Source organism: Salarias fasciatus, chromosome 1 (genome assembly GCF_902148845.1).
Source record: "Salarias fasciatus chromosome 1, fSalaFa1.1, whole genome shotgun sequence".
In the NCBI taxonomy this organism is placed as follows: Eukaryota; Metazoa; Chordata; class Actinopteri; order Blenniiformes; family Blenniidae; genus Salarias; species Salarias fasciatus.
Window position 1 is genome coordinate 2822276 of NC_043745.1, and position 27868 is coordinate 2850143.

At 44.8% G+C, this 27868-nt stretch overlaps 1 protein-coding gene across 2 annotated transcripts in view; it reads right to left on the reverse strand.

Moving 5' to 3' along the window:
- Nucleotides 1–1709: 1709 nt before the first annotated feature.
- cdh8 (cadherin 8) overlaps nt 1710–27868 on the reverse strand; it is a 143709-nt gene continuing 117550 nt past the window's right edge. Inside the window, exons 7-12 of one of the 2 annotated variants that reach the window (XM_030099133.1) lie at nt 19657–19904; nt 11149–11285; nt 7939–8060; nt 7082–7199; nt 2974–3225; nt 1710–2771 (exon numbers count right to left, since the gene is read on the reverse strand). In XM_030099133.1, coding sequence (XP_029954993.1) covers nt 2284–2771; nt 2974–3225; nt 7082–7199; nt 7939–8060; nt 11149–11285; nt 19657–19904 — 1365 coding nt within the window. In that variant the 3' untranslated portion in view covers nt 1710–2283. Of the gene's footprint in view, nt 2778–2973; nt 3226–7081; nt 7200–7938; nt 8061–11148; nt 11286–19656; nt 19905–27868 lie in introns of both variants that reach the window. The other variant, XM_030099124.1, reaches the window with a different exon arrangement.

Sequence of the window (27868 nt, forward strand, 5' to 3'; positions counted from 1 at the left end):
CATAGTGAATTAATCTCAATATATTGACATGAGAATGAATTTCTCATCTTTGCATTGTCATCTTATTCCAATAATTTTTACCAGACAGACAGAGAAAGAGATGTTATGGATTGTGATCACCAAAGCAAATCAAGTTTTCACACCAAATACCATTCCTGCTACAACCGGTATTTGAACCAAAAGTTGTTTTCACTGGCTCTGAGCACTGCTGACGTGTCAATACGCCCAAAATGCAAAAAGTTCTCAATTTTCTTAGTTGATCAAATTAAAAAAGCAATAAATAAATAAAAACTGTGCCGATCTTTATACTTTAGAAAGTTGGCAGTACATGAAATTAAAAAAAATGTGTATACATACTTATTTCTGACTAAACAATTCTATATAAAACTCTGACGTTTGTAGGCATCTTAGTGAAGAGTTTGAATCGGGAGTCCATGAAATGCTGAAGTAGAAGGCGTCCACAGGACAGGAAAGCACATTGACTCCAGTCTTATTAGTTTCCTAACACTGTTAGAGTCGTTCCAACATCCTGCTGCAAGTCAGCTGACTTCAACATCCAAAGTCACATTGTTGGAAAAATCACACCCATTCAGTAATATTTATAAAAATATATTTCACAAAGTAGGAAACAATACAGGGTATCTTAGATTACAGTACAGGGAGTAAATAATTGAACATACACATTTATAAGCATTAAAGCACAGTAGAAAATATGATCTGCATGTAGGACTATTCCATATATATTGTTTAGTCTACCGAGAACTGCCATAATACTGTATCAGTACGAACTGAGTACGCACGCAGCTGTAGTGCCACTGAAATTCTCATTTATGTGCAAGAGCTAACGTGCAGAGACAAAACCTACCACCTCATTGAAAGCTAATGACGTTAGCAGTAACTCTATGTACAGTACAAGTCTTTTTTTTTTTTATTGATATCATACAGTGTAAGCACAATATGCACATGTTCTGGATTTGTGTCGTCGTTTTTCTGGGACTAAAGCGATCTGGGTTTCCTAAATGAGATCGGATGTTTGAGGGGGCGTCGACATACTCTGGTATCAATTAGACTATTGTGCTCAGACGCTCATGGGCCGCACCTAGGAATCTATTATGAGAAATATTTCACAGAGAATCAGCCCGTTGTCAGAACGGCGCCAGTCTTGCAGTCCAAATTAGTTCTTCTGTGTTGTTACAGTAACTTAGAGCTCTTGTTCGCCTGCTTGCATCTAGTCTAGAACAGCGATAAATTCATGATATGCTTCAGCTGGTATGAAGTAGTGATCAAGTGGTGGGAAAAAACAGTAGAATGTGAAATAATCAAAACACACTCACTTCAAATAGTCAGCACAGAAAAAATGACTTAAGAACAGATATACAAAAACTGAGAGAACAATAATGAAGAATCAACACATCTCTTGTCAAAAAACAGTAGATTACAATTGTATTTAATCTTGCTTCTGTAAAAAGAAGGCCTCAGAGTTTCTACATTTCTCTTTTTTCTCTTCACTTCAGTCTTTGATAGGCGAGTAACATTTGCGACCCACACCTGTAGCGTGTAAATACAAAGAGTCGTATAAAGCAAGCCTTCCGGGCTTCTGAGAGTTTATAAATGTGGCCACCAGAGAACATATCAAATCATATTAAAGTCACCTTAAAGCCAATTCTGGTTTGTGTTTTTGCTTCTTTTTTTTTTCCCTCTTTTTTTTCAAATCATACATACATTCATCGTTGTAATGTAGACCATATATTGCTTTATCGTGGCCATTTTGCTTCCCTTCAGCGATCAGCTGGACGGCCTGGGGAGGAAGTGAAAAGCCGGGTCCCTCTGCAGCTTCTGAGGTCCAGCCTGATGTCCATGGAGCATGATGTCCCGTCAAGCTTCAGAGCACCCGGATGCCCGCTCGTCTGGCAAACACCAGCATCAGCAGGGCTTTTTCTGCTACTGGCAGTCACTGCAAATGACTAACACCCAAAATACTGCTAGACACTCCACAACGGAATCTAAGGTACACTCCACAAGAATCATAGATCTCCTAATAAAAACGTTGTTTGGCTCAACAAGTACAATGCGCTTGACATAGTGGATGACGACTGCTATACCTCACTCTAAAAAGAATACAAAAAGGTGGCCTCCCTTGTTATGAACTGTTTTTTTTTTTTTTAATTATTTTTAAACACTTGTTTCTAAAAGCCAGCAAACCCCCTAGCGTTTATTACACAAGTAGGTGACAGAAAAAAAATCTCCAAGGTCTTTTTTTTTTTCCTCTCAGCAAACCAAAGGTCAGGTTTCGCGGTCGCTCTCGCCCACAGAGTAGAGCTCCCCGAGTCTTCTGAAGCGCGGACCCCACTCTCTGAGATAGTCATAGTTCTGGTCCGAGTCTGACGACGCCGTCTCCAGCGAGCTGAGGGAGCCGGCGATGGACCCCCGGCCCTCGTATCCATAGATCTGGATGGAGTCGTAAGGCGGCGCCGTGGGATCATTGTCTGCCTCGTGAAGCCGGACGTTGATGAATTCGTCCACGTCCACGCCGTTGGGACCCGAGTGCTGGCCCGCCCGCGGCATGAACTGCAGGTCTGGTTTGATGTCCTTGCGCGGGAGGTAGCCGTTGATGCCGTCCGGGTTCTGCAGCGTGGCGATGTCGAAGGCCTCCGTGTCCTCCTCGCCGCCTCCCTCGTCATCGTAGCGGATGATGTTCTCCCTCACGTCTTCATCGTCCTTTATAATCAGAGGCTCGTTTTTGTGTCTCCTCAGGGTCACAAATAGTACTACTATTACTGTCAGGAAGAAAGACGAAGAGGGAAAGGAAGACGGGAAGGAAGAGGGGAAGGACAGGAAATCCAGTTCAAGCTTTGGAAAGTGGATTTTCTCTTGGTTCAAGTGGAACATTTATTGAGGTCAGATTAAACATCCGCCTCTATTACAGCACTGCACTGTAATACAATAGCACGATGTGGAGATGAAAAACCTCACCTAACAGGAGTATAATGCAGGCCAGGATGGCGATGAGCGCGCCCATGCTCAGCCCGATGGGGAGCACGTAGGCCTCCACGTTGCAGGACAGGACGGTGCCGTCGCTGCTGCAGCCGCACACTCGGATCGTCAGGGTGTTGGTGCTGCTCATCGGCGGGTTCCCGTTGTCGGTCACGATGATTGGCAGGAAGTACATCTCCTGTTTCTGCCGTCGGAAGGCATCGTGCTTGGCTACAACACTGATTGAATTGTCTGTCAGGGAGGAGAAGACGTAAACGCAGAGATGAAATTTTTTGGCACTGACGGGTGAAAAACCATTATTATTCACGGCGGTGACAGACCGAAGTCCTGTTACTGAAACTGTGTGAAGATCAGCGCGGCGTGAGTGTAAACTAATTTCACATCAATCGTTTTAGCATCCGCACGCTCGGGCTCTTCCCTTCTATTCCTCAACAGTCCAGTTTGGGAGTCCTGCAGGGAGGCTGAGCCTGATCTTCAGTGTCCCCTCGCAGTCCGCTTCCCTTTGAGATGGGAGGGACTGAGGGGAGACGGGGGAGACGGGGCCGTGGCGGGTGACACTGGCTACGGAGATGGCACATGTCGACCCAGAAAGGTGCCAGCTGCTCTTTGATGACACTTCTGTGAAGCTGTCAGCTCATTAGCTGGCACTCCTTTACCCCCGCTCGCCTTATCAAACACTCGCATTCCCACAAGAAGCTCCTCCAGAGGATCTTAAGGAGAACGTACAAGATTTCTGATCGTCTAACCTTTGCCTCGATGCTTGAGGGTGTGCTGATATGAGGGGGGGGGGTGGGGGGCAGATCGAGAGGAGGGCCGCGTTGACAGAGCAAACTTAATCAAAAGATGGAACGCTTCATGATAGAATTATTTGCTTTGCACAATCTGTAATTGATGTGAACATATGCTCAGATTTATTCTCTTACTAGTGCTGCCACAAAGTGCTACGCTCTGCTTTGTGAGCACCAACCTGTCCCATTTCATTTGGATCACTCAGCAGCGCCGAGCGAGAATGCGAATATAAACCGTGGTGTAGTAAACCGGCGGGGCATGTCCCCGTATACAGGTCGTTTTTGCATTTTCTTGGCAAGTATTGATGTTAAAAATAGAAGAAGATGCGTCCTGCCTGTCAGCCCGTCCACAGAAGGAGTGTGTGGCTCAAAGAGGGAGACAGCTGTGCAGATAACCTTCAAACACTCCGCTCACTCAGCTACAACAACGCTTCTCTCTCTTATTACATATTAGGCCACATTAACGGTGTTTCATCGGCTGGCTGTTGGATTGTCATGAACACTGTGTACACTGAAATATTCATCAGCGCCACGACAAAAGCAAAGCCTCATTTAAATTAAAATTGGTCTATAAATAACTTAATATGTGGGAGGCTGCAAATGACAGTAGTGACAGCAGAAGTGACACTAACAGTTTGAGCTCGTTCAGACTCCTGAAGTCTCTCCCGACTATTTGAGCGACGGCACACGACCAGGAGACCCTGAATGCTTCATAACCCCACATCAAAGGATTAGAGGGAGCAAAAGAGGTCGCACTGGAGGCCTGTATTTGCCTAGAAAGAATGAGTCTGCCTCCCTGCCACTTTAACATACCGCAGGTTTGATTTCTTGATAGTTTAGGCTGATTGTAATTTTCTGTTCTGCAAATGAAATGTCAGAGTCGCAGGTGTGTGTAGAATAAACATCACTCAGAAAGGCTGTGTTGGCACTCAGACGGCTTTCTTGATAAACACTCCTTGTGCTTAAGAACAAACACAATAAAGACGTATCAGGTCAACCTGAGTGGATTATATGTCTTGGAAGACAATCCCTCCTTTGTCCAAGTGGTCAGTTCATTCTGTTCTCTCAAGTATTCTGCCTGGTATTATCAAGGGAACAGCTGGAACTCATGAAACCATTTGCACCATTTCAAACTGTTTCATTCATCTCACCTCATTCATTTCATTTTCTGGATTAACTGATGCTGACCGTTTTCTAGAGACACAGCTGTAGGTTTAGACCGGAGCGAGTGGACCCATGTCAACTGAATTGAGTACCTGGGTTTGAATCCCTCCACACAATCTGTCTCTCTGTCCTGTCTTTGTCTCTCCTTCGTCCCTTAATCACACCAAAGACCAGAGAGTGTCCTCTGAGTCTGCTTCAGCAGGTTCTACCTGCTCATGTGGAATCCTTGGTTGATCTTTATAGTCTCTTGAAAAGACTGTGTTTGGACTGAAATTGAATTGAATTGAATCGAATTGAGAGACCATGTCTCTCGGCTGGCCTGGGAACGCCTTGGGATCCTCCCAGAGGAGCTGGAGGAAGAGTCTGGGGACAGGGAAGTTTGGGCATCCCTGCTGAGACTGCTGCCCCCGACACCCGGCCCCGGATAAGCCGTAGAAAATGGATGGATGGATGAATTGAATTGAATTGAACTGAATTGAACTGAATTGAATTTAATTGAATGTAAACACAGAGGAGGCATACAAGTGTTATTTATAATCAAAATCTTGTACAAGTCCTGTCAATGCAATGCAGACTGAAGCTCCATAAAGATGCTTTGAGCTAATTGAATACAACAAGGTTACATTCTGTTTGTGAAGAGGACTGCTGCATTCCAATCACAGGGTCTGATGTTATGAGCAGTTTGCATGTTTATCACGATGGCGATAATGTTTGTTTGAGGCCGGGTGAATCGCTCTGCTGTTACCCCGCCTACTTGCTATCAGTGTGCTGGATGTCTTGTTTGCTGGCGGTCAGAAGCCTTCGCCGTTTCTTCCCGTGGCAGGAAACCTCTAACCTCTTCACAGCGCAGTCCCCACAATTAGACTCATCACGGCAAACAAAAGCGGCGCGCAGCGGCCCGCGGGAGCCCGACGCTCTTCACTGAAGTGTCTCCCCCAGCTGCCGATTCGGATGGAAATAGCCGCTGAAGTGGCGTGCTCGGGTGGGGGGGGCATGGCGGCATATAGCGGGCTCAACGTTAACAACACACACAAGTGGCTGATGTTGTGTGTAATATACAGAGCTCCACCACAACATATATTTACCGTGGTTTCAGGCGCAGCCGGATGAAAAGCAGAGTTGTGTTTTGAGAGCGCCTCATGAAAAGCTGCAGCGCTGAGGCATGGGGAAAGCTTTACCTGATGCACCTTTTTAAGAAACTCAAGTGTTAAATCTGTCCTTGAAACAAGACCATGCTAACACACACCATGGGCCTGATTTGCTTAGATCTTGTGTGAATTCTGCTGAACTGAATACTTACGCTAATAGATTGTGCTTTTATGTAGCGTGCTTTGTTTTTCAGTGGTTCTGAGCACCGTTGTCATGTAAACAGACACCCACCCACATTTTCCACTTTCACATGAAAATGTTGCGTGTAAATATAGAAAATATAGAAATATAGATTTTATAAGTGTCTTATATGGAGTTGAATGTTGGAGGGGGACACCTCTCACTGGATGACCTGGTTTTTATGGGCTCGTCCCTCCATCGGAGGGACTGCAGCGAGTCAGCCCAGAGCCGCCACGTCCAAACAGAAGGCTGCTGCCATATGACCACTTTTCTCTGGTTTTGTGCCCCGAGCCGACAACATTACACAGTGTTGTTGTGAACACGGCCCACTTGGAGATGAGGAACAGAAGAAAAAATAAAAAAAAGGAATCGGGGGTGGGTGGGGGTGGTGTGTGTGTGTGTGTGTGTGTGTGTGTGTGTGTGTGTGTGTGTGTTGGGGGGGGGTAAAATGGCAAAACAAGCCAATCGTAGTACTTAGCAAATAAATTTAGTGCCATCTGCCACTCCGCAACAGCTCCTGGGAAGTCACCCTACATTGAGCCGTGAGACGACCAGGAAAAGCCATTTGGATCCCATTCATTTAGCTTCCCTCAAAACGCACTGGGGAGTAAAGAGGAAGCTGGTGTCCGGACAATTTCACATCTGCTAATTGTGAGCTACACTGATCCACCAGATTTCCTCTGCAGTACGGCGAACACGCCGCGGGTTACACATTCAACTGGAAAGCCGCTGAAAAACTTCAGCGAGACGTCCGCCATGTTGCCACAAAGCCACTAGTTTCTGCTGATTTCCTCGCTCTCTCTCACCTGGGTTTTTTTTGATGGTGAAGTTGGGGTTGTTGAGCATCTCGGGGACGAGGCGGTAGTTGAAGCTGTGGCCCTGGACGGGGTCGTCTTTGTCCACCGCGCTGACCGTCTGGATCACCTGTGTGGAGAAGACGGAGACAGGACGGGACGCGGTGAGACTTCGGTGCGACGGCGGCCGATTCATCGCGCTGCAGGTTGCTCCGGCGCAACAGTGTGCTCCGATCACATGTGATGAAATATAGGACCGATTCACTCCCGGAGCTTCCAGATTATTATCAATGAGGTCCTGTCTAGACTGGCACACTTTCAGGCTGCTGGCTCGATCTGCTAATCTGTCATCAGAGGTCTTATCACACTGTACGTCTCCATGATTGATTAGGAATTAGAATTCAGACCCCGCAGGACACTTTTCCTCTTTTCAGGTTGCGTTTCTTCTTCTTTTTTCTCCCCCCTGTTCTTCTTTTCAATAAAACTCCCTATTGTATGCACGCAAGGCCGCTGAATGAGGTCGATTGATGAGAGGGAGAATGCAAAGCACTCGTCCAGGGTTTTTGGCCGGGAGAAGCATTGTGCCATCTGGAGGAGGACATGAAAGACAGTCTTGAATTATGATCCACTCTGATCAATCCTGACTGCTCTCATTTCCCCCTTTGCTCGGCGCGCCACCGTGTCGAGGGAGGGCCGCTGCACGGAGAGAGAGAAAGCGCTACTCCCACCTCGGTAGTTTCCCGGTGAAATAAATAGCCTATAATTCACTGTGGCCAATCATTACGGGGGAGGAGAGGGAGAAAGAAAAGGACAGAGAGTAAGAAAGTGATAGATCACCGCTTTGATGAATGAGCCGCTCCGTTTCTTACCTGTCCGGGTTTTCCATTTTCACACAGAAAGGCCTCGTATTCGTTGGCAAATTCAGGGGCGTTGTCGTTAATGTCCATTACCCTGATGGCCACGATCGCCCTCGATATCTGACTGTGATTCCCTGATAGATAGATAGATAGATAGATAGATAGATAGATAGATAGATAGATAGATAGATAGACAGATAGATAGATAGATAGATAGATAGATAGATAGATAGATAGATAGACAGATAGATAGATAGATAGATAGATAGATAGATAGATAGATAGATAGACAGATAGATAGATAGATAGATAGATAACAGGAGAAAAAATAAATACGTTAGTTGTTAATTCCCAGCAAAATTCTGTGACCCAGTTTTTATTTCCTTTATTTTCCCGTCTTTATCCCTCCCTTCATTTCCTGAGCTGATGGGAGGCCAGATGATAAGCCACATCAATCTACGTTCCAGCCGGTGTCGACGGTGCGAAACGGGACTCAAGGCAACAGAGGAGGGAAGAAAAAAAAAAACCACCCTCTCCCAATTCAAAGTGCTTTTGAAAAATCCCCCGTACACCGTCATGTTTAAACCATGAGGGCTGAAACATGCATATTAATGAGTCATCGGTGACTGCAGTCTAAAAAGACAATAAAAGGCAGTTTAATTATATTAGATTTGATTGGAATTATTCATTGCGGGGTAATTGACAGGCCCTTTTCGAGAGTCTGTCCACTAAAATCCCCCCCAGCTCCCACACATCCCCCTCCCTATTGAGTGTGTTTATTAATCAGCGGTGCAAATGGCAACTCTTAAAACAATTATGTATTAATGTGGCCCTCTGAGGGCCGTGGCGCTGCGGCCACAACAGCAGCTTTATTTTCTGAACTCCAATCTCTGCTGAAGACTCCAGTTTTACTTTATGTCAATAGAAAAAATGTGCAGCATCTACATATTTCCTAAATAAACCTCAGAAAAAAGGAAAACAGACAAGGACCAAAAGGCCAAAAGAAAATTTAACAAAAGAAAATTTTCAAAGGAAAAGTCTTTCAGTTTTTATATCAGTATTTCAATGTTGTATTTTTGAAATGACTTCCTTCTGATATTTATGTTCCATCATTTCCAGTGAGATCTATTTTGATGCACCAGTGTCTGTATGTTTTTTTTTTTCCAAACTCAGATGAAGGCTTTGACTGTAAAAAAAAAAAAAGAAAAAGAAAAAGAAAAGAAAACAAAAGAAAACAAAAGAAAAGACTAACACTGACGATCTGTGAAACTGAAGTGTCTGATTGTCCTCATCAATGGTTCTGAGATGTTGGTGTGCTAAAAGCCTGCTAGTTCCACGCATTGTAACGTTTGTAGAGGGAGAATCAGCCACATCTCCACGTGCAGGACTGGGGCGTCATGGCTGATGTGCACATACAGCAATGTGTTGTTTAATTAGAGCTTTATAATCAATTACTGAGCTTTGATTTGGGGAGAGATTCATTTTGTCTGCAAGTCGTCTTCCGAGCAGACCATGGTGTCTGATCGATCCTGCTCTTCTTTTTGTAACAAACTCGGTTTGTGTAATCAATCAGACGTTGAACTTAACGTGTGAATCAAAACCTTTAACAACACTCACAGAGGAGACACTAAGTACTGATTCACCTGCACAAAATACAGGATTGTGTTTGGACTGCTGCGCCTGTGCATTCTGGAGTTTCATTTGAAGTTTCTTCTGAGCGAATCTGTGAAATTTGTGGCCCTTCGGCTCTTCCAGGAGACGTCTCCAGAAGAGCTAAGCAGTGAGGTGAGGGGAAATTGACAGCCTGGTAGACAGTGATGGATGGATCAGAGTGGAGGGAGGGTGTGGGGTGGGGATGGGGGGTGGGGATGGGGGACGGGGGGTAGGAGCTCCTGCCCACTCCAGTGGTCTGCCCTCCCCTCCGGCAGCGGCAGACAGGGAGGAAAATCTGATTAGTCAGATGTGAATCGGTGCGAGGCGGCTTGGTTTGGGTGGCAAATGGCACATCTTTTCCTTCTCACACCAGAGGACACACCACCTTCTTCTCGTGGAAATAAAAACTGCCACATTCTGGTAAATTCCAGTTCAGAGATGCCGCTATCTCCAGCTGCAGTTGCCTTGCCAAAAGGCGCTTCCACGACGTGACGAGACCAGCGGCTTATCAGCCGAGACATTCAGCTCCTCCACCGGGTTTTATCCGCACGGCACAGCCAGGACATTATGACAGCGATCGGGGGGCTTTCATCCACAATTAATGTGTGTTTTCTTTGATTAAGGAAAGAAAAGGACCGATCGAGGATGAGACAGAAACGGAGGAGACAAAAAAGTTACAAGCTGTGTAAATTTCTCTTCCAATAGCTTTGAGGGGTACATTAAGCTTTATCACAACATACAGCCCCCCCGAAACAATCTGTATGCAAATAGAGCCTTACATATGGTCGGAGCTGTTTGTAGCTCTGCCGGCAAGATTTTTCCACATAGTCAGTGAGTTTCTGCGCTTCGCAGATGTTCTTTAATCTGTAATGGATGCTGGCGTTGGAGCAATCCACTCTGGAGCATGTCTTTAAAACTGTTTATTTGATACGTCTTAATGTTCCTGCACTTTCCACAAATTGACTACCGAGCTGTTTAATTCAATCAAAACTCAGCAAATTAACGTATTTAATGCCTCTGTGGATTCGGATGTTTGCGGAAGCGGTGACGTTGAGCGTGCGGCAGGTCGGCCACGGCGGAGGTCTGCAGCTCCTGCACGCAGCTCTTCACACACAGAAACACACACGAGAGAAGCATCAGCTTTCCATGCTTCTGGATTTAAAGGGAGTCATTCTGAGGAGCTGTGAGGGGATCGACGAAAAATAGCTCAAAATCACCAAAACAGCTGATTGTCTGAAACTGTAGAAGAGCTAAACGTAGCTAAAAGGGTTAAAAGCAATGAAAGTGAAAGATGTAATAACATAAAACGTAGTTTTTTAATCTCATAAATTCATAACAAGTAAATATGTGTGAACTATGTATTTCTCTGCAGTCTTGTCCTTATTTTGGAATTTAAACATGATTTATATCAATTTGACTCCTATCTGATGAAAAGTGGCAGAAACAAATGTTTTGGTGAAGAGATGTTTGGTTGGAGGTGATGAAGAGTGAACCTGATGGAGTGATCTGGTACTGAGGGTAATATCTGACAGGAGGCCATGCACCTCCTGTGGCTGGCGAGCTACTTACTGACTTCCATGGCGGTCACCGTGATGTTGTGCCACATGTCCGTCTCCCTGTCCAGCGGCTTGGCCAGCGTGATCTTCCCGTCGTCTGCGTTGATGTTGAACTGCCTCTCCATGTCCGTGTGCCGATCGATGAAATACCTGCAAACCAGAGGGAGACGTCAGCAAACCGAACACCGGGTGGAAAAGTCAAACCATTAGATTTACGGATGAGGAAAAACTTCTTTCCTGAAACACTACAACTGCACCTGCACCTGATAACATGGATCTGATTGGAGGGTCGTTGCATCTTTGCACAGTTATCCTTCTCTCTGTGTCTCTCTGTCTCTCTCTCTCTTTCTGTACTGATTTTGAAAAAAAAAGAAAAAAAAAAAAGCACAACTCTATTTCTCAAGTTTAAGAAGGGAAAGGCTGAACTTTGAAGGGCGTTTGAAGGGAGCAGCAGCTTCGCCTGGTCAGTCACACAACAGCTCCTCAGAGGCCGCCTCGCTTTACAGGGAAACCTGTAGATCGGCTCAATAAAAGCAGTAGGAAATCAATAATTATCATCCCAGGAATAATTAGAGGCTTCACAGCAGCAGTGGGGGGCGTTAATAAACCCCTCCCCCAGTCAGCAGCAGAAAACAAAGCGCGTTGGGTGGTGGTGGTTTTTGGGGGGGGGTCGTGTTGTTGTTAACCCTGTTTGGAACCTGTCAACACTCAATAGCTCCCGGAGGCTTCGCATTAATGAGTTAGGACGGCACTGTGCCACACACACCCCTGCAACCACGGTGGGGGGGGCGTGATAATGGATGTAATGCAGATGACCCAATGACCTGTCTGTTAGAAGTCACCTTGTCCGATTCCAGCTCAGTGATTCTGTTTTCTTCTCAAGCTAACAAACAAACAATTCCCGGCCAGTGTGAATTAATCCCAGGCTACAGTTAAAATCTGAATTTTAATGCTAAAACTGAGAGGATCCAGGGGATTTTACTCTGACTCGCGCTACATGCTGTTCCCTGAAGAGTTCCAGGTCCACACACCACCATGCTACATGCTAAAGAAGATGAAAATGTGACCGATACACTAGACACTCAACTTTCTTGGACTACTTTTCAGTGATACTGATCTCCTTGAATGTGGAACACCACAGGAGCTGCAGTTTTAAGAATGTCCTTTCACCATCACGGCTCGGCCCTCATCCTCATATTCCCCCTCACACTAACAGCTCAGGCTGAAGAACACATGACAATACCACCAGAGTGACATTCACAAGCCAACAAAGACTTTCTGAAAGACGGAATGAAACAATCTCTGCTGCATGTAAAAATCACGCAGCCTCATACAGCATGTAGATATTTTCCAGGTTTACTGAGATAATCATATGCTGATGGGTTTTACGTCAAAAGGCCTCAAGCAGCAAAAACCCAGCTTTAAATACTCCTGTCGAATACTCTGATAAATTCTATATATTCCAGAACACTGCAGTTTTTATGTCATGACAGTAATCAGACACACACACACACACACACACACACACACACACACACACACAGCAGACAGTGTGATGTATTGTGATGAGTCCAGCGGCTTGACAGTGTCCTGTCCTTCCTGACGGTCCTCCACGTATGCAGACGATGGTGTGCTATATGTACTAAAAGAGTGAGGAGTGTTCCAGAAATGTTTTCTATTTGTACAAAGATGAAGATCGATGCATTTCCATGATGCTGCACTTTGGAAGCCATTTCCAGAACGTACCATTTTCAGTGACTTCCAGTGTGAATGTACCATAAACTCAGAGCCAGAAGGAGAAAAATGTTCAATGTTTTCACTCAAAAAAACTGAGGCTCATGCTCACAACCTGCACATTGACGTGCTTCATTCAGGATCACACCAAATCGCACCCATAATGCAGAATGAATGACAAAGCTTTAATCAGCATTTCCTTTTCAACATTCAATACTTTCCCGTTTCCAGAGGCTTCCAAGCTGCTTCTGCTCCAGTCTTCCTCTCCAGTCCTGATCAAATTCAACATGGCCTATTTTTCCTCAAACAAAATACTTGTTTTTCAATTATACTTCCAGTTTAAATGGTTTGCCCTTGATTTTGTTTACACGTTACACAGCGTCTCAGCTTTTTCGGGAGCTGGCAGCCTTCAAAGGCTGCGTTTGTCAGACGGCGGCGCTCCTCTGCGACCCCGCCTGCGACACTCTGAGTCCTGCAGCCTCGCACGGTCTTAAAAACACAGTGGCAGCACCAGAGACTCTCCAGAAATAAAAAGGAGGGGAGAAAAGAGGAAGAAGAAGCAAAGCAGCGGGTATGAAATTGGAATGCACATAAAAGAGAATTTTCCGACGCCACTCGAAGCTGTGAAATCGCTCTTTCATGTCGCAGCGTGCGCGGCGCCAATTCTTGGGACAAGCCCACACAAAGGCGTAGGGAGAGACTCCGTCAAGACGGGGCGTCTGCAGGGAGGCATCCTGGACGCCGTCAGCTGATCCCACTGTTTCTGCCCCTGCAGGACAAACTGCATCTGTCACCCCGCTCCACTCCCCCCCCCCACCCCCCCCCAAACACTAAGAATACATCTTTTTTCTTTTTCATCCAGCTGGGTCTCAAAGTCTTTCTAATCCAATCTATGATTTAATCCTGAGCAAATTTTTTTTTTTAAATCTCTGCATAAAAACCCTTGACCACTTCTCGCCCCGCTGCCCCCACTTCTTCCCCCCTTCCTCACCCTGCTGCCCCCACCCTCTTGCCCCCCCCTCCCCCTCCATTCCTCCCCCCTCGCTGCTCAGCCTGTCAGTGCAAAACCTGTTGCCAGGAGTCCTGTGGTATTTGTGCAAGAGGTGGAAGAAATGAGGGAGGAACAGGGAGGAAAATGCCAAAAACAAATTCTCAGGGACTCTTTATGTGAGAGGAGGCTGCTGCTTATTGAAGAATGGCGGCGAATGAAATAAATAAACCACTGGCCCAGATTCCAATTGTTGGGGAGATGTACCGAGCCGTGACATTTCCATTTTTGAGATGAAATGGTGTAAAATCCTGTAGACGGTGGCCTGGGAGAGGTCCATGAGGACCCCCCCGGCACCCCCCCCCCCTCCACCCAGCCCCTCTCTCTCTGCTGCCCTGCAGACGCAGAGCACTTTCAAGACAGGCAGACAGCAGCAAACCACCTGGGAGCAGGCTCTCTCCTGCAGACTGAGTGGATCCCAGTCAAACCCTGACAGCCTCACGTGGAAGCGAGGAGACAGACCCTGAAATGTTCTGCCACCTGTCACTCAAGCTCACGGCGTGATGTGGAGAGAATTAAAAGCAAAATGTGCTTTATCTTCCGCCGGCCGCTGACTGGCATCGGGCTGACCTCGGTGCGGCGGTTAAACATCACGTCCAGGCTGTTTGTGCCAAATATTTTACTGCACAGTCACTCCTCCTGCTAACCGGTTTGGCCCGGCCCGGCCCGGCCCGGCCCGGCCCGGCCCGGCCCGGCCCGGCCCGGCCCGGTGTCAAACAAACATAATGCACTAATCAGAATGCATTGGCGGGCCAGGAGCCGGTGGGTGGCGGTCTGCAGCGTCTTCAGCCGGGGCGGCGATCATTGCTCATGCTAACTTTCTTCTCCGGGATCAGAGAGAAAAGCCTCATTGACTTATTTATTCCTCAAAGATTATGGTTCAAATTCACAGAGGAAAATAAACTCAAAGCTTGCAATTCATCCAAGCAAATCATTCATCTTCTATCATCGAGCAAACGGGAACTAAACTCGATACAGTGAAAGGTCACATGACGACACAGAAAGACGATAAAAACAGTCAAAGACTGTAAAAAGTGAAGAAGTTCATACAGTAAATATGACGCTTGAATGAGTTGTACGAAGTGCCGTCTCAGCATGTTTTTATGCTTGAATAAAGGTTTTATGTGCATTTCAGCCGTAAAATGTCAGGACCTGCACAAGATTTTAATTAAATCAGATGGAATAATTTCCATTTTTATTTTGTTGGGAATGGTGGCATTTTCTTATTGATCAGCCTGCTTTCCCTGACTGGATCTAACATGGCTGCGCAGTTCAGAGATACATTATGAGCAGCTTCAGCGCCAAGAAGACAAACTGTGAAGGTTGTTGCATTAACGCATTGTCTGTGTGGCTGTCAAATGAGTACGTCTACGCAAATAATGATTTTTTTTTCACCAATACTGCAGCAAATCAATGTCAGATAAATAGCTCCACTCTACAATGTTAGTGCTCTATCAATTACACGAATATCAAATACTCCAATATAATGTTGTCTGACTTATTGTTCAACTTGGAATACAGTACCACAGCAAGGAAATCTCCAAAAAGAAAAGCATCAGAAGAATTTATGTGAGAAAGTTGTGATTGACCGGAGAGAAGAAACCGTTGTAAAGGCTAAAAGCTGAGGAACCGATGAGCAGAAGACCAGGACCATCGATACATCTTCATATGCATCAGTCAGACTTCAATGTTTGTTTTTTTCCTCTTTATAACACAGGTTTTGAGAGAAGCAGCCCACACACAAATGCAACTTAAAATCCATAAATTACAGTCATTTTTGACAGAAAAAAAAAGCTTTTTGAGGTGAAAAGATGGGAAGCACTCGTCTTTTCCTTTATTTCTCCTCAGAGTCCAGAACGCCTCCTGCTGGTTGTTAGGTCAGTAATTCTAGGGGGAGTCGCAGGCGTACCGACTCATTTTGTCTTCTCCCTCGGGAGCATTTGTGTTTTGAACGCTGCATTTTGTTACGGGGAAGGTGATTTTCTGACTAATCTATAATATAGATATGAAAATATCAAAAGAACTGCGAGAGGGATGAAAAAGAAGCCGTGAAAAAAAAAAAGGCGCTGGCCTAACTGACATGAGATTTCCATTCGTTTCAAAGCCGTCACTGTACTGGACTGCTTGTATTACCATACGCAACATGTCAGCTGTCAGCTGTGCCGTAACAACGCCGCAGAAAGAACCTCCTTCTACAGAATTCCATTATGTCCCCTCAAAAATGAAAAACAAGCATGGAAACCAAACTGCTCTCAAATCCAAAGCAGATTTTGGCAATGCGCATCACAGTATCAATATTTTGTAGACTGAAAGCCCGTCTGTGAAATCCAGCAGCTCGTGTCAGACAGCCTCGGTGAGTGCCAGATGTCACAGAGCTTTTTATTTGTGATCAGTCAGGTAGAAAACGACAGAGGCAGCGGCTCCAGAGAGGAGCCACACCGAGGGAGTGTTTCATGGAGTGCACCTGAAACGGTATTGGCTGGATGCATTAAGTGCAGCTGAGGGCTTGTTTGTCTCCTGAGTGCAGAGGACATGGCAGCCCACCAGAGCACTCAGCCCCCCGAGTGCTCCGGGGCTCGGGCCCGCTTGGCATGGAGGCGGGAGCGCCGAGGATTAAGACGGGGAGCGATTGTAATCAGCCCGGAGAAGTGGTTCAGACGGTGGCGGGAGGGCGCTAGCTCGCGCTAATTCCGCCATTACTGCTGCTGCTGAACGACAGCGAGAGCGGCTCCACCTTCAGCCGTCTGCTGCCACCCTGTCGTCCTCTCAACACTGAAAAAAACAGAAAACCAGTCTCCTCTCACGCCTGCACTGTCGCGAACCAGCAGCTTCTAAGCAGTAACAGAACTCGGTACCAGCAGCAGGGTTCAGGGAGAACATTCCGACTGCAGTCATGTTCCAGGGAAGCTCTGCTGTCAGGGATTTTTCATTTCTCATCAAATCTCAAGTCTTTGATTGATGGACTGGAAGTAAATTTATCAAGAATTTATTGTGTTAAATTTAATCGACAATGATTTGTTTTTTAATAAGGAGTTTACAGAAAAGTCTGAATTTCCCCTCATAAATCAAAGAAAACCAAGAAAAAATAAAACATGTTGTTTTTAAAAGAGCAACAAAATATTAACATTTATGGTGATGATTCTGATAAATAATAGTAATTCATTGATATTATTTTCACAAGATATATTCTATATGTAAAGAACTTTTTATTTACTATGACCTCAAAAAAAAACAATGAAACAAACTAAAAAAAAAATGTTAAAAATTTGAAAAACAAATTACTGCAAATGATAATTGTGTATTTAAATGTTCCTATTGTTATATTATGTTCCAAAATTGTAATGCAAGAATAATAATTAGAAGAATAATCTTTATTTTATTTTCATTAACTAATTTAACCTTGCAACTAAAAATCAACTTTTTATTTGAATTAACTTCATCGATATTATATGTAGTATTAACAGAGTTGAGAGATAAACTCACACTGCAGTGAAAACTCTTGTTGATCAATAAAACTCATCATTTTGTGATAGATCATCCTGAAGAGGACCATGGAGGCTACATTTGAAATGTGAAATGTGAAAGCTCCTATCTTTTTTTGTTGATGATGACTGGCTTTACCGGTGTCTGCAAATGTTTGAATGTCGTTATTCTGCTGTCTCAAAGAGAAAAGAACTGAACATTTCGGAACAAAAGCATATCTTACAGTTTTTGAGAAGATTTTGAAAAGACTATTCTGCTTCTTTAACTGCAGATCTTCTTATTGGCTGACAGTCACACAAAGCTCTTCAGAAACAATCCACTGAGCGAACAACTTGTTCACAAAACGATTAAAAAAAGGTGCTGATTAAAAGCCTCATAATGACTGTTCGCACTGAAATGAGAGAACGTGAAAAAAGGCGAATGAACCGGCGCGTGAGGATGACTCAGCTCGCTCGGCGGTGCCCAGACAGGATGTTGATAACTGGGCGGATTCATGGCGTGGAGATCATGTCAGCAGGCCACTGCCATCTGCAGCCGCACTCATTCATTATTTACTCACTTTTTCTTTCAATTAAGAGCCAGGGGGAAAAAAAACATCTCAGCAATGATACATTAATAATGCACCCGATTCAGAAGAATGTGCAATTATGTGCTGATTAAATGTAATAATAAAGTGGACTTTCATACTCTTAAGATGTGAGAGGAGAAATGGCTCATTTCCAAGCAAGGAAGAGGCGCCATTCAGCATGAGAGGAGGGCCCTGATCGATGAAGACGGACTCAAGCCAACGCGTGTGAGAGACATTTCCTCAGCTGGCGCCCCTCGACTCGTATTTTCAGACTTTATCCTGAGACGCGTTCAGTGCTGACGACAGATCATCTCCATCACTGCATTGTTCCCCTGAGAAGTGAGGTTTTGTTTTGACTGCTCTTGTTTATGAGGTCTAATGCAGGGGTGTCAAACAGAAGGCCTGTGGGCTAAAACCAGCCCACATGAGGCTACAATACGGCCCATAAAACATGCACATTGTGAGAATGTGGTGTTTTTTTAAAAAATTTCTTAAGAGACAACAAAATACTGGGGTAGGAGCTGAGCTTTTGGTGAGCTCGCCCCCGGTTGATATCAAGCCAGCCTCAGAGCCATGATGTCAGGGGACGTTTAGAGAAAACATGCATAATGCATCAGCTAGACGGGAAGTTTCAAGGACATTTTACTGGATTTTGCATCAGGAGGTTTCATTAAAATTTACTTTATTTGAGATTGTAGTCATTTCCTGCAGTAATTGTTTGGTTTTCCGAAAATATTATTTTTTTCTCACGTATACTCTGTAACGGAAACCTTTAAAGGTAAAATTTAAAGGTGATTACCGCTCTAGTTTACTGATCCAGCCCAATCAAGATGACACTGATCTCTTTGTGGCCCCTGAACTAAAATGACTTTGACACCAATGATGTAATGTATGGAAAACCCTAATTTACATAGTCTTGTTTGCACGTCATGTGACTCATGGTGTCACTCTTATATAATCTCTTTATAATTCATCCATCGAAAATGCAATCGAGCATATTTTAAAAAGATCTTAGTGAATCAGGTCCACGGCTGGCTGCAGGGACATCATGCAACCTCGAGGCTCCGTCCCTCCTGGCAATCTCATCACTAAACATGAAGATGGTGCCAGAAAAGGAAGGAGAAAGTGGAGGAAAGGAACCGGCCTTGCTCTATAGCCTCAGCCAATCTATGAAACCCAGTCTGCTCTCTGTTTGCAATGCAATTACACACAACCTGTTGAGTGTTGTCGCGGGAATGCGGTCAGCAAGTCACTGGAGAATTAATGAAATGCCAAGATGGAGGGAGAGAAATTGCCTGTATAACCTATCCTCAAGGTGCCCTTGTGGTATTTCTAAGAATAAGTCACACAAGAGGAGAGCATATAACAGCTTTGGTCATGCCATGAAAGTTGTTCTGCCTTCAACTTCTTTTCCTTTTGTACTTCAGTGAAAATGAGAGTGATCGTAGAGTCACTTCCTCACAGCTGAAGATGCTACCACCGACTCCAAAGGTCAGGCACAGGAAAAGATTTAATTGCATGCCTTAGTGTCAACCCTTTTAATAAAACACGTCATTAAAGTCTGGAGGAGCTCACTTGTTAACCTCTTCGCCCCGTCACTCCGCCAGGCTCAGATAAAGAGGTTTAAAAGAGAAATCATCTTGTTTTGGTTATTAAACCAGTAATTAAGAAAGAAATCCTGAGCTTACCTGACTTGACTCCCGGTGGAATCGGGGTCCCGGGCAGCGACCATCCCGATGACCGTGTTGATGGGGGCGTTCTCGTTGACCTCCAGAGAGTACACCGGTTTGGAGAAGATGGGAGGCTCGTCGGAGTCGTCCACCACGATCTTCACCGTGGCCGTGTCTCTGAAAGGCCCTCCGCTGCCGGGCTCCGAGCGCACGTTGGTGGCTTCCACTTTCAGAGTGTATGCTCTCCTGGTCTCATAGTCCAGAGGCTGCGGGAGGAGAAGACAGCTGGCAATGATGTGTGACGATGAGATCAGGTGTGCTCCTGCAGGAAGTACTCGTCCTTTAAATCAGCGTGAGAAACCAGACTGGAAAATACACGGACGCTTCTCCCACCGTGAGCAGACACCCCAAACGAACACTGCTAATTACTGAATGAATGTGAGGACTCTCTAATCTAGCTGATGATCTGAATGGTTTAAAACCAGCGGTGTGGTTCAGACCTCCGTAACAAACTCAGAACAGATGAATTCATTATTCATAAGTGTCACATGGGCGACTTGAGGTTTCACGCATTGGTTTATTTTGGTGCTCTTTGACATTGATCTGACAGTGACAATCAGAATGAAGTGACAGTGTCATAACCATGAAGTGACACCTGTCACAGACATGAAGGCGTGTTTACCAATGTTCATGACATCCAGTGTCATTTGAACAATTACGTGAGTTTTGAGGCGGAGCTGCCGCTGCCCAGGACGCCTTTGTAATGACAACTCGCTACGAACCGTCTGACAGTGTCACCAATAACCACGACTTCACCAGTGGTTTGAGTCAAGCTGACCGTCGGAGCTACGTCTTGATGATACTTTATCCTCAACGCAGCTTTTTCAAGGTTGATCCCGGCAGTCTGAATGCTTCCTGGATGTGGTGCTTGTTGCAGAAAGTTGTCCTGACTGGTTTGCATTTTCAAAGTCAGAAAGTCAACTCTGCAAATGGAGGGTGTAAAAAAACACAGGTGCTCACTATGCAGGGGATTGTGTGATCAAACATCCCATCAACTTTGACGGCGGGGATTTCAGGTGCCAGACATCGTGAAGCTGGGATCATACTGGAGGCTGAGTACCTTCTGAGAATATCCAAATGTATATGAAGCATTTAATGTTTCCTCCAAGTCACGAAGCTTCAAAGAGATAAACGGGGCCACTGTGCAGAGTAATCGATCTCTCAGGAGCAGTATGAGCACCCGGTAAGTCACAGCGGAGGACCCAGCTTTGCATTTGAGCTCTCTGTTTGGAAAATGCATGGTCTCTCCGGCTGGACGTGAACGTGCAGTAATCTGGCAGCAAGGTCCATGAAGCGCGAGACGTATGCACAGTGACAAATCCTCAAACTTTCACCTAAAAATACGATCTGCTGCATCAGCGCAAGGAACTCACTGGAGCATTATGAAGTTAACCTGCTGAAGGTTGAGATCACTGAAGGACCTTGAGAGGAATGACATTGTCTTCTCTTTACTCTGAATAAAATTATAAGACCCCTTTACATGAAACGGACACCTCGTGCTTTCTCTCTGGCAGACTGTGTTCTCTCTCTGACTACCTCCTGCAGGATCCCCAACCCCAACCGGCGAAACACAAATCTCTGAGTGTCCGGTCTTCTTCATGCCAGTGGAAATGCTGAACTGTCCTTTGGTTATAGAGCTTATTTACTTGACAGCAGTGCTCAGAGGCATGAAAACACAACTTTATTTTAAATCGCTCCAACCCTGTCTCCATGGAAAAGGCAGAAAACATAACTTTTCTGAAACACTTCTGATCCTGCACTCCACGGCTGCAGTAAAGACTTCATCTGCACACGCTCAGATGAACAATCGGACAATGTTTTCCTCCAGAGGGTTATGACTCCCGGTCCAGATTCTCCTGGTCCTGGTCCCAATCCAGATTTTCCTGGACTAGGTAGTTTTACAGTTGACAGTCACTGTAACAACAATTCAACTTGGTGTTCTGTCCTGATGAATGTCTGTGTTCTCCACTGCTCATGCTCAGAGTGTATTGTTCCTGCAGCAGTTTCATTATTTAAACATACAGCAGCGTCCACTAGTGGATCAACATGAAACTACATAACTTCCAGTGCGCGTGCCATTTCCATGTAAACATGAGACTTTGTTTTGAGAAGAAAACTAAAAAAAAATAGTTGTCAGTTCAAATTAGGGTGGCCATTTCCACAACATCAAAAAGGAGGACAGGTCGGGGCGGGGGAATTATGTTTGCAGGAAAAAATAATATTCCTGAGAAGGTGATTTTTTTTTTCATATGTGTAGTTATTCAAAACTTTTCAAACTGCAGTGCAAAAAATATATACAACTTTTTGCATTGGTGCTTCTCTGTGCCGCGTGCCTTTCAATGGCCGCCTTTCCTTGGGCGCTAATGTCAACATCACATCGACAAAGTGTGCAATAAGCATGTAAATCGCATTTGTTGCTCTTGCTAATAAATGCGTGCTCTTTTGACCACTCTGAGTTGAATGACGTCCGTCTTTTCGGCATGTTGATATTCAAGGAGATTGGCAGCTAGCACATGGGCACAGGGGCGGCTGGTTTACATTTTTTTAACCAATGAGAACCCAGAGAATGGAGTGACACTGCTATTCATTTCTAGCCATAGCCAATCATTTTTAACCCCGTTTCTTTCTTTAAATTAAAGTCTTACACCATTGGACGAGATGCAGTGTTGCATTCAAGTGCAACTCTAAAAAGGAGGACAAATGAGCGTCCGGCTTGAGGCTCCGCCGGACGCCGGACAAGGTGTTTAAAATCCGGACTGTCCGGCCTAAATCCAGACGTATGGCCACCCTGGTTCAAATGTTGTCGACTGAACGTAGCCTCGATCTGCTGGAGGTTCCTCTGTGCTTAAAAGGAGTTTTTCTTTTTAGAACAGCAAAGCCACTAAAAGCTGGATGTGTAGAAATTAGTGGTACACAACTCAAACTGAATAGAATTCAATCCATTTGCTGTGAAACAGCTACCTCTGAAGAGACACACAACACTGGCAAAGACTTGTTTGTTACTTTCTTCTGAATTAAGCTCACTGGAGTCTATGTTCTTAAAAAGACCTTTACTGCTCATTTTTCCTGTTGGTCTTTGCTGTAGTTCCCCAGTTAGTCATGTGCATTTCAAATGGTTCTGTCTTTCATTTTTTCAGGCATACAAACAGCGCTTTATCTCTAATTGTGCTCTGCCGATGTGTTTTGACCACAGCTCCAGTCGAGACTGCCTAATCATGAGAAGAGACTAAAAATCTGCCCCAGTTGTAGTTTTGGGCAGAACTAATGTTGTAGGTTGGAAGTACCTCTTGGTTAAAGATAAGAATCTTTCTTTTAAGTCGAACATGAGTCCAATATAGAGACGTGCATGTGTCCATATAAAGATGGGATTTGAATAAGTTACCATTTTAAATTAAAAGATTGTGTGAGATGTGAGATATAAGACCCAGCAAAGCATCCTGTTTACTATCCTCCCATCAGTCATTTAAGAAATCCTACAATCTCATACAAATTACACACACAGGGGCTTTGCTGCTTGTGATAGCGTCTATTGTATTTGTGTATTGCAGCAAACGCAAATGATTTGATCGACTCTTTGATATAGATCAGTCACTGTAATTGCCATTTTTCACAGTCGCACAGCCTGAAAAAATATATTCCAGCCTTTATCGGTGTGAAAGAGCAGCAGATCTTCAACACGTCCGTTCTGCGATCACGAGCAGAGGGAAAAAAGAGCAGAATCAAATGAACATGAGAAGACTGCCATATGTGTTTAATCCTCGCTTTTATTTGACATACAGTATTTTCTTTATAGATAACCTGGCATTAATGTTTTAAAGAAAAAAGGAAGTAACAGTTTGACTGTCTTGGCATCTCTGAGGACACACCAGACTGTCACAATTTCATTCTGAATCACCTCTGGTCGCTCTCATACGAGGAGAATAATGGGATCAAGTCACTTCCACGCTCCATAACCAGGATTTATAGGGAAATCAAACTGGGCCTTGCCGCTTGAGGGGACAGGAGTGGGCTTGGGGAGGAGGGGAGGGACATGACCAAAACCAGGGATGTACTTGGTTAGAGAGCGAGAGGAATCGTCCCCGAGGTCAGGCGGGGTCTGGAGGTCCGGCCGGGAGGCAGTCGCAGCACCCGGGGGGATGTCGGTGGCGACTTCGCGCTTTGACTGGTGCCGTCTTAAACTCCGGGCGTCAGGGTGCGAGCAGAGCGCCCCAAGCCCCCGAAGCCTCTCCAAGCCCCACTCATTATTAACCTCTCCTCCCCCTCCTCCCACCGCCTCCCTCCATCCCCCCCTCGTCTCTCCCTCTCTCTGATCCTGCTGGTCCTCTGGCCGATGGATTCCTCTTTAATTGAGAGGGAGGTGGAGACGCCGTGACTGCTTCAACAAAACCATTCGTCTGATGACGAGATTTGGAAATGTCCCCCATTTTGATGTGAACGGTGGCGTGGAGGTCAGTAATGGGTACAAACAGAAGATGAAGCGGTTTGTGTTCACCGGTCCTTTAACGTTTGAATATTGATGGCTTGCTGATGTGAGCCAGGACTGTACTGCAGGGAAATAATGGAAATGGTGGAATAAAAGATTCATTTCTGCTGCTATGTTCTTGGCTATAAAAGGTGCAAATCCTGATGAAGTGATGACAGCTGTGGTGAGGAGAACGTGACAAAAGAAGAGGAGTAAACTGACTGACTTAAACAGTGGATCTCTCATGTTCTATACGCCAATGACTTTTCCTTTTTTTAGTTCATCTTTTAATTGCAAACCATAAAATAAAAAGAAAAGGTCTCACTTAAAGTAAGTGCTTTCTAACATGAATAATGAAAACTTTTCTCTTTTTTTTTGGCAACTAATGAGCTTGACGAGCATTTATGTTTTTTTTTTTGTTTTGTTTTTTTTATGCATTGGGTCCAACAAAGCAGTTAATAGCAATAATATAAAGATAAACTATAAGCCCAGTATTTGTGGCCCTGACCTGTCTCACTTCCCCCGTTTCTGTCTGGTCTGCGTGTCTGCGCTCTTGTCCTTCTGCTTGTATAATTAGTCATCTGTGTGTGTGTGTGTGTGTGTGTGTGTGTGTGTGTGTGTGTGTGTGTATTTCAACCCTCTCTCTCAGTCTGTCGCTGCCAGATTGTTGACGTGCCAGTGCCGTCATCTCCCTCACTTCCCACACATCCCGGACGGCTGAACTCTTCTCCTGGACTCTGCCGTGGGTTGCATTCAGGACACCTCTGCTCCGGACTGGAGGATAAACTCTGACGCCAGTCTGTGAATCTGCTTTTGGGTCCTGCAGGGCTCCATGACAAATTTCAGTTAGTACTATTCTGACATGTTGTTTTATTGAACATTTCAGTGCTGTAATGGTGACGATTGGCAAAGTCTTCAGCAAACAACCACAGTAACGGCTCAGTCACTGAGCAGTCAGAAATTTCATTTCAGAAATATTATGATGCTAATTCTGTTGACTGACCACCGAAAAACCTGAAACAATTTAATCTCAAATTATGAACATTTATGATTTGAATTAAAATAAATGTACATAATATGCTCTTTGTGGTGTTTCTTTATACATTCCCAACTGAATTCATTCGTTCTGTGTACATATTGTGAGGGTTTAAAGGTATTTCTCATTATTTTCTACTGGAAAATCTTCTACTGTTAGTTTTAAGTTTGGATCTTTATTTTTTGGGGGGAGCTTATGGAAAAGTTTTCTTATTTACTCTGTGGAATATTGTCCTTGATGTTTAGCTGTGTTTCTCACTTGCCCCTGAAGGAAGTCTTTTTCCTCTGACGAGCTAAAAACCAGACACTCTAAAGCAACACCATTAATGGTGAAGAACATGCTGAAAAGAGGCCTGAATTATGAAGCATGCTCCATTATAGGCTCACACAACTCACTTTGTGTGTCTTTTGCATGTGAGTTTATCAGGGGAACATCGTGAGAAAAACACAAAACAGAAGTAGAAAATGATGTTATGAAAAAAATCCAGAAAGTAAAGCTGTGAGGGGCCAGCTGAGAAAACGCCTCCCAACAACAACAACAACAACAACGACAACAACAACAGCATTTCTACTGAAGGCTCAGCTGATTCACAACTTCTTTTCATACATGGGAAAAAACAAACAAAACACAAAGGCCTAAAGGAATTGAAATTCACGTTGCGTGTTGTACTTTAATCTTTAAGCTCCTCACAGCATTTTGCATGATCTGGAGAGCAGATGTGTTTGGTTGATTGATTGATTGATTGATTAATTGATTGGTTGATTGATTGATTGATTGATAGATAGTGCATCAGACTGGATCCTCAGTTGGTAGATCCGCTGGTTGTGCAGAGTGTGAGATTTGCAGGAGCTCAGCCGGTAGCGTGCAGGTCGTGTTCCTCTCTGGACGTCTCCACACTGGTGAAGTCGTGAGATCAAATCCCAGAAGTCCAGGAGAGGAGAGCATGACTGCATCAATCAGTCACTTCTTTCCAAACAATGCCGCTGAGTGTTGCTTCTCGAGCCGTGTTGCAAAGTTGTTGCAGCCGGCTTACAGTCCTTCTGGTTCTCCTACATCCAAATTTCTCACTAATCCTCCCTCCTGACAGAGAAATAGCTCATTACATTTGTTTCCAGTGTCCTAACAAAGATTGGAGAAAAAAAAAACAGGAGGGAGAGGAGGGGGTGTCACTGTTACTAGCATATTTAATTATACCAATCCACTTTAAGGAAAACATGGTGGTAAACAGCTTCTTTAATTACCCCCAGTTAAGTTTAATTAAAATTATTTCCAGTAGCAATTACCCAATCAAATAAAGCATCAATGCCAGTTGCTCTTTTTAAAACTATAATATCCCAACAAGAATCAGAACACAAGTCCTGTTTTGACCCCTTCAAATTATTAATTCAATAAACGAACACAGTGCTTCGGCTGAATAATCCAGAGAGCCACTTTGATTCGTATTAGTATGCACGGGGGTGCTGTTGCACAGCTCCTGTTGATTATGAAGAGATCCGTCAGCGCACATGAAAAAAAAAAAAGGTTGCACAGCCGGTTCTCATATGTTCCCGGCGTTAACTCCATGAGTCTTAATTTCCAAATGAGGGAAGCAGATTTACGCTGCAACAAAGCCAGTCTGGTTTTCTCCAGACCGTCCTCCCCCCGTAGCCCCACTGTGTCATTCGAGGGTCTTGCTCGAGTGTTACCATCAAATCAGTATGTACACACAGGCCATTTAGAGACTTCAAAGTTCAGCATTGGCTGCAGGGGTGAAAGCTCAGCATCCCGCTAACATCCCTCGACAGGCCTGGGGGCGAGCAGATAAAAAGCTTAAAACTCAAACAGCAAAGAATCTCTCCCCTGGTTTGCGCCTCTCCAACCTCAGTTTGATCAATATGTTTTAACCTTGCCGCAAAGGATTTTCAATGATTTGAATTCCACGTTAGATGGCACTTTATAGACCCGTACAGCTGTTGACGAGGACGGGCTGTGTTCGGGGGGGGGGGTGGGCGACAGAGTCTTTTCTTCTGTCAGTCCTGATGGAGGATAACACCTGACGAGGGTGTCTAGCAAAGAGGAAGGGTCGTAACAACGGACTCATTTAACTCAGGCAGCATATATACGGCAACGGGAGAACATTTTAAACTTCTGCTTTGTGTCTAAGTGACTCGGAGCCACTGACAATGCAACACTGTCTCTGTGGAAACGGGAAAAACGAGACTTCCTGCAAAGGCTTGGGTCCCGCCTCGATGTTGGAGGTGGAAATGCTGCTACTGTGCATGTTCACCATGGTGGACACGCTCTTTCCTCCAGTGTCATGACTCCCAGTCCAGACCCTCCTGGTCCTGGTCCTGGTCCTGGTCCAGATCCTCCTGGACTTGGTAGTTTCAGAGTTGACAGTCTCCATAATAACAATCCAACTTGGTGTTCTGTCCATATGAACGTCTGTGTTCTCTATTGTTAATGTTGAGAGTGTATTGTTCTCTGTAGCGTGTGTGTGTGTGTGTGTGTGAGTGTGTGTGGTTTCGTTACACAAACAAACAACGGCACCACTCTTGGCCCAACATGCTCGCTAAATCAGTCTCAGTGTTTGTGCCACAGATATCCCTTTCCAAACATCGTCATGTCAGTGTGAAGCTTTTCTGAAACAAAAACATAAAAACTACGTATTTTCACTTGAAGTGTAGTTGTGT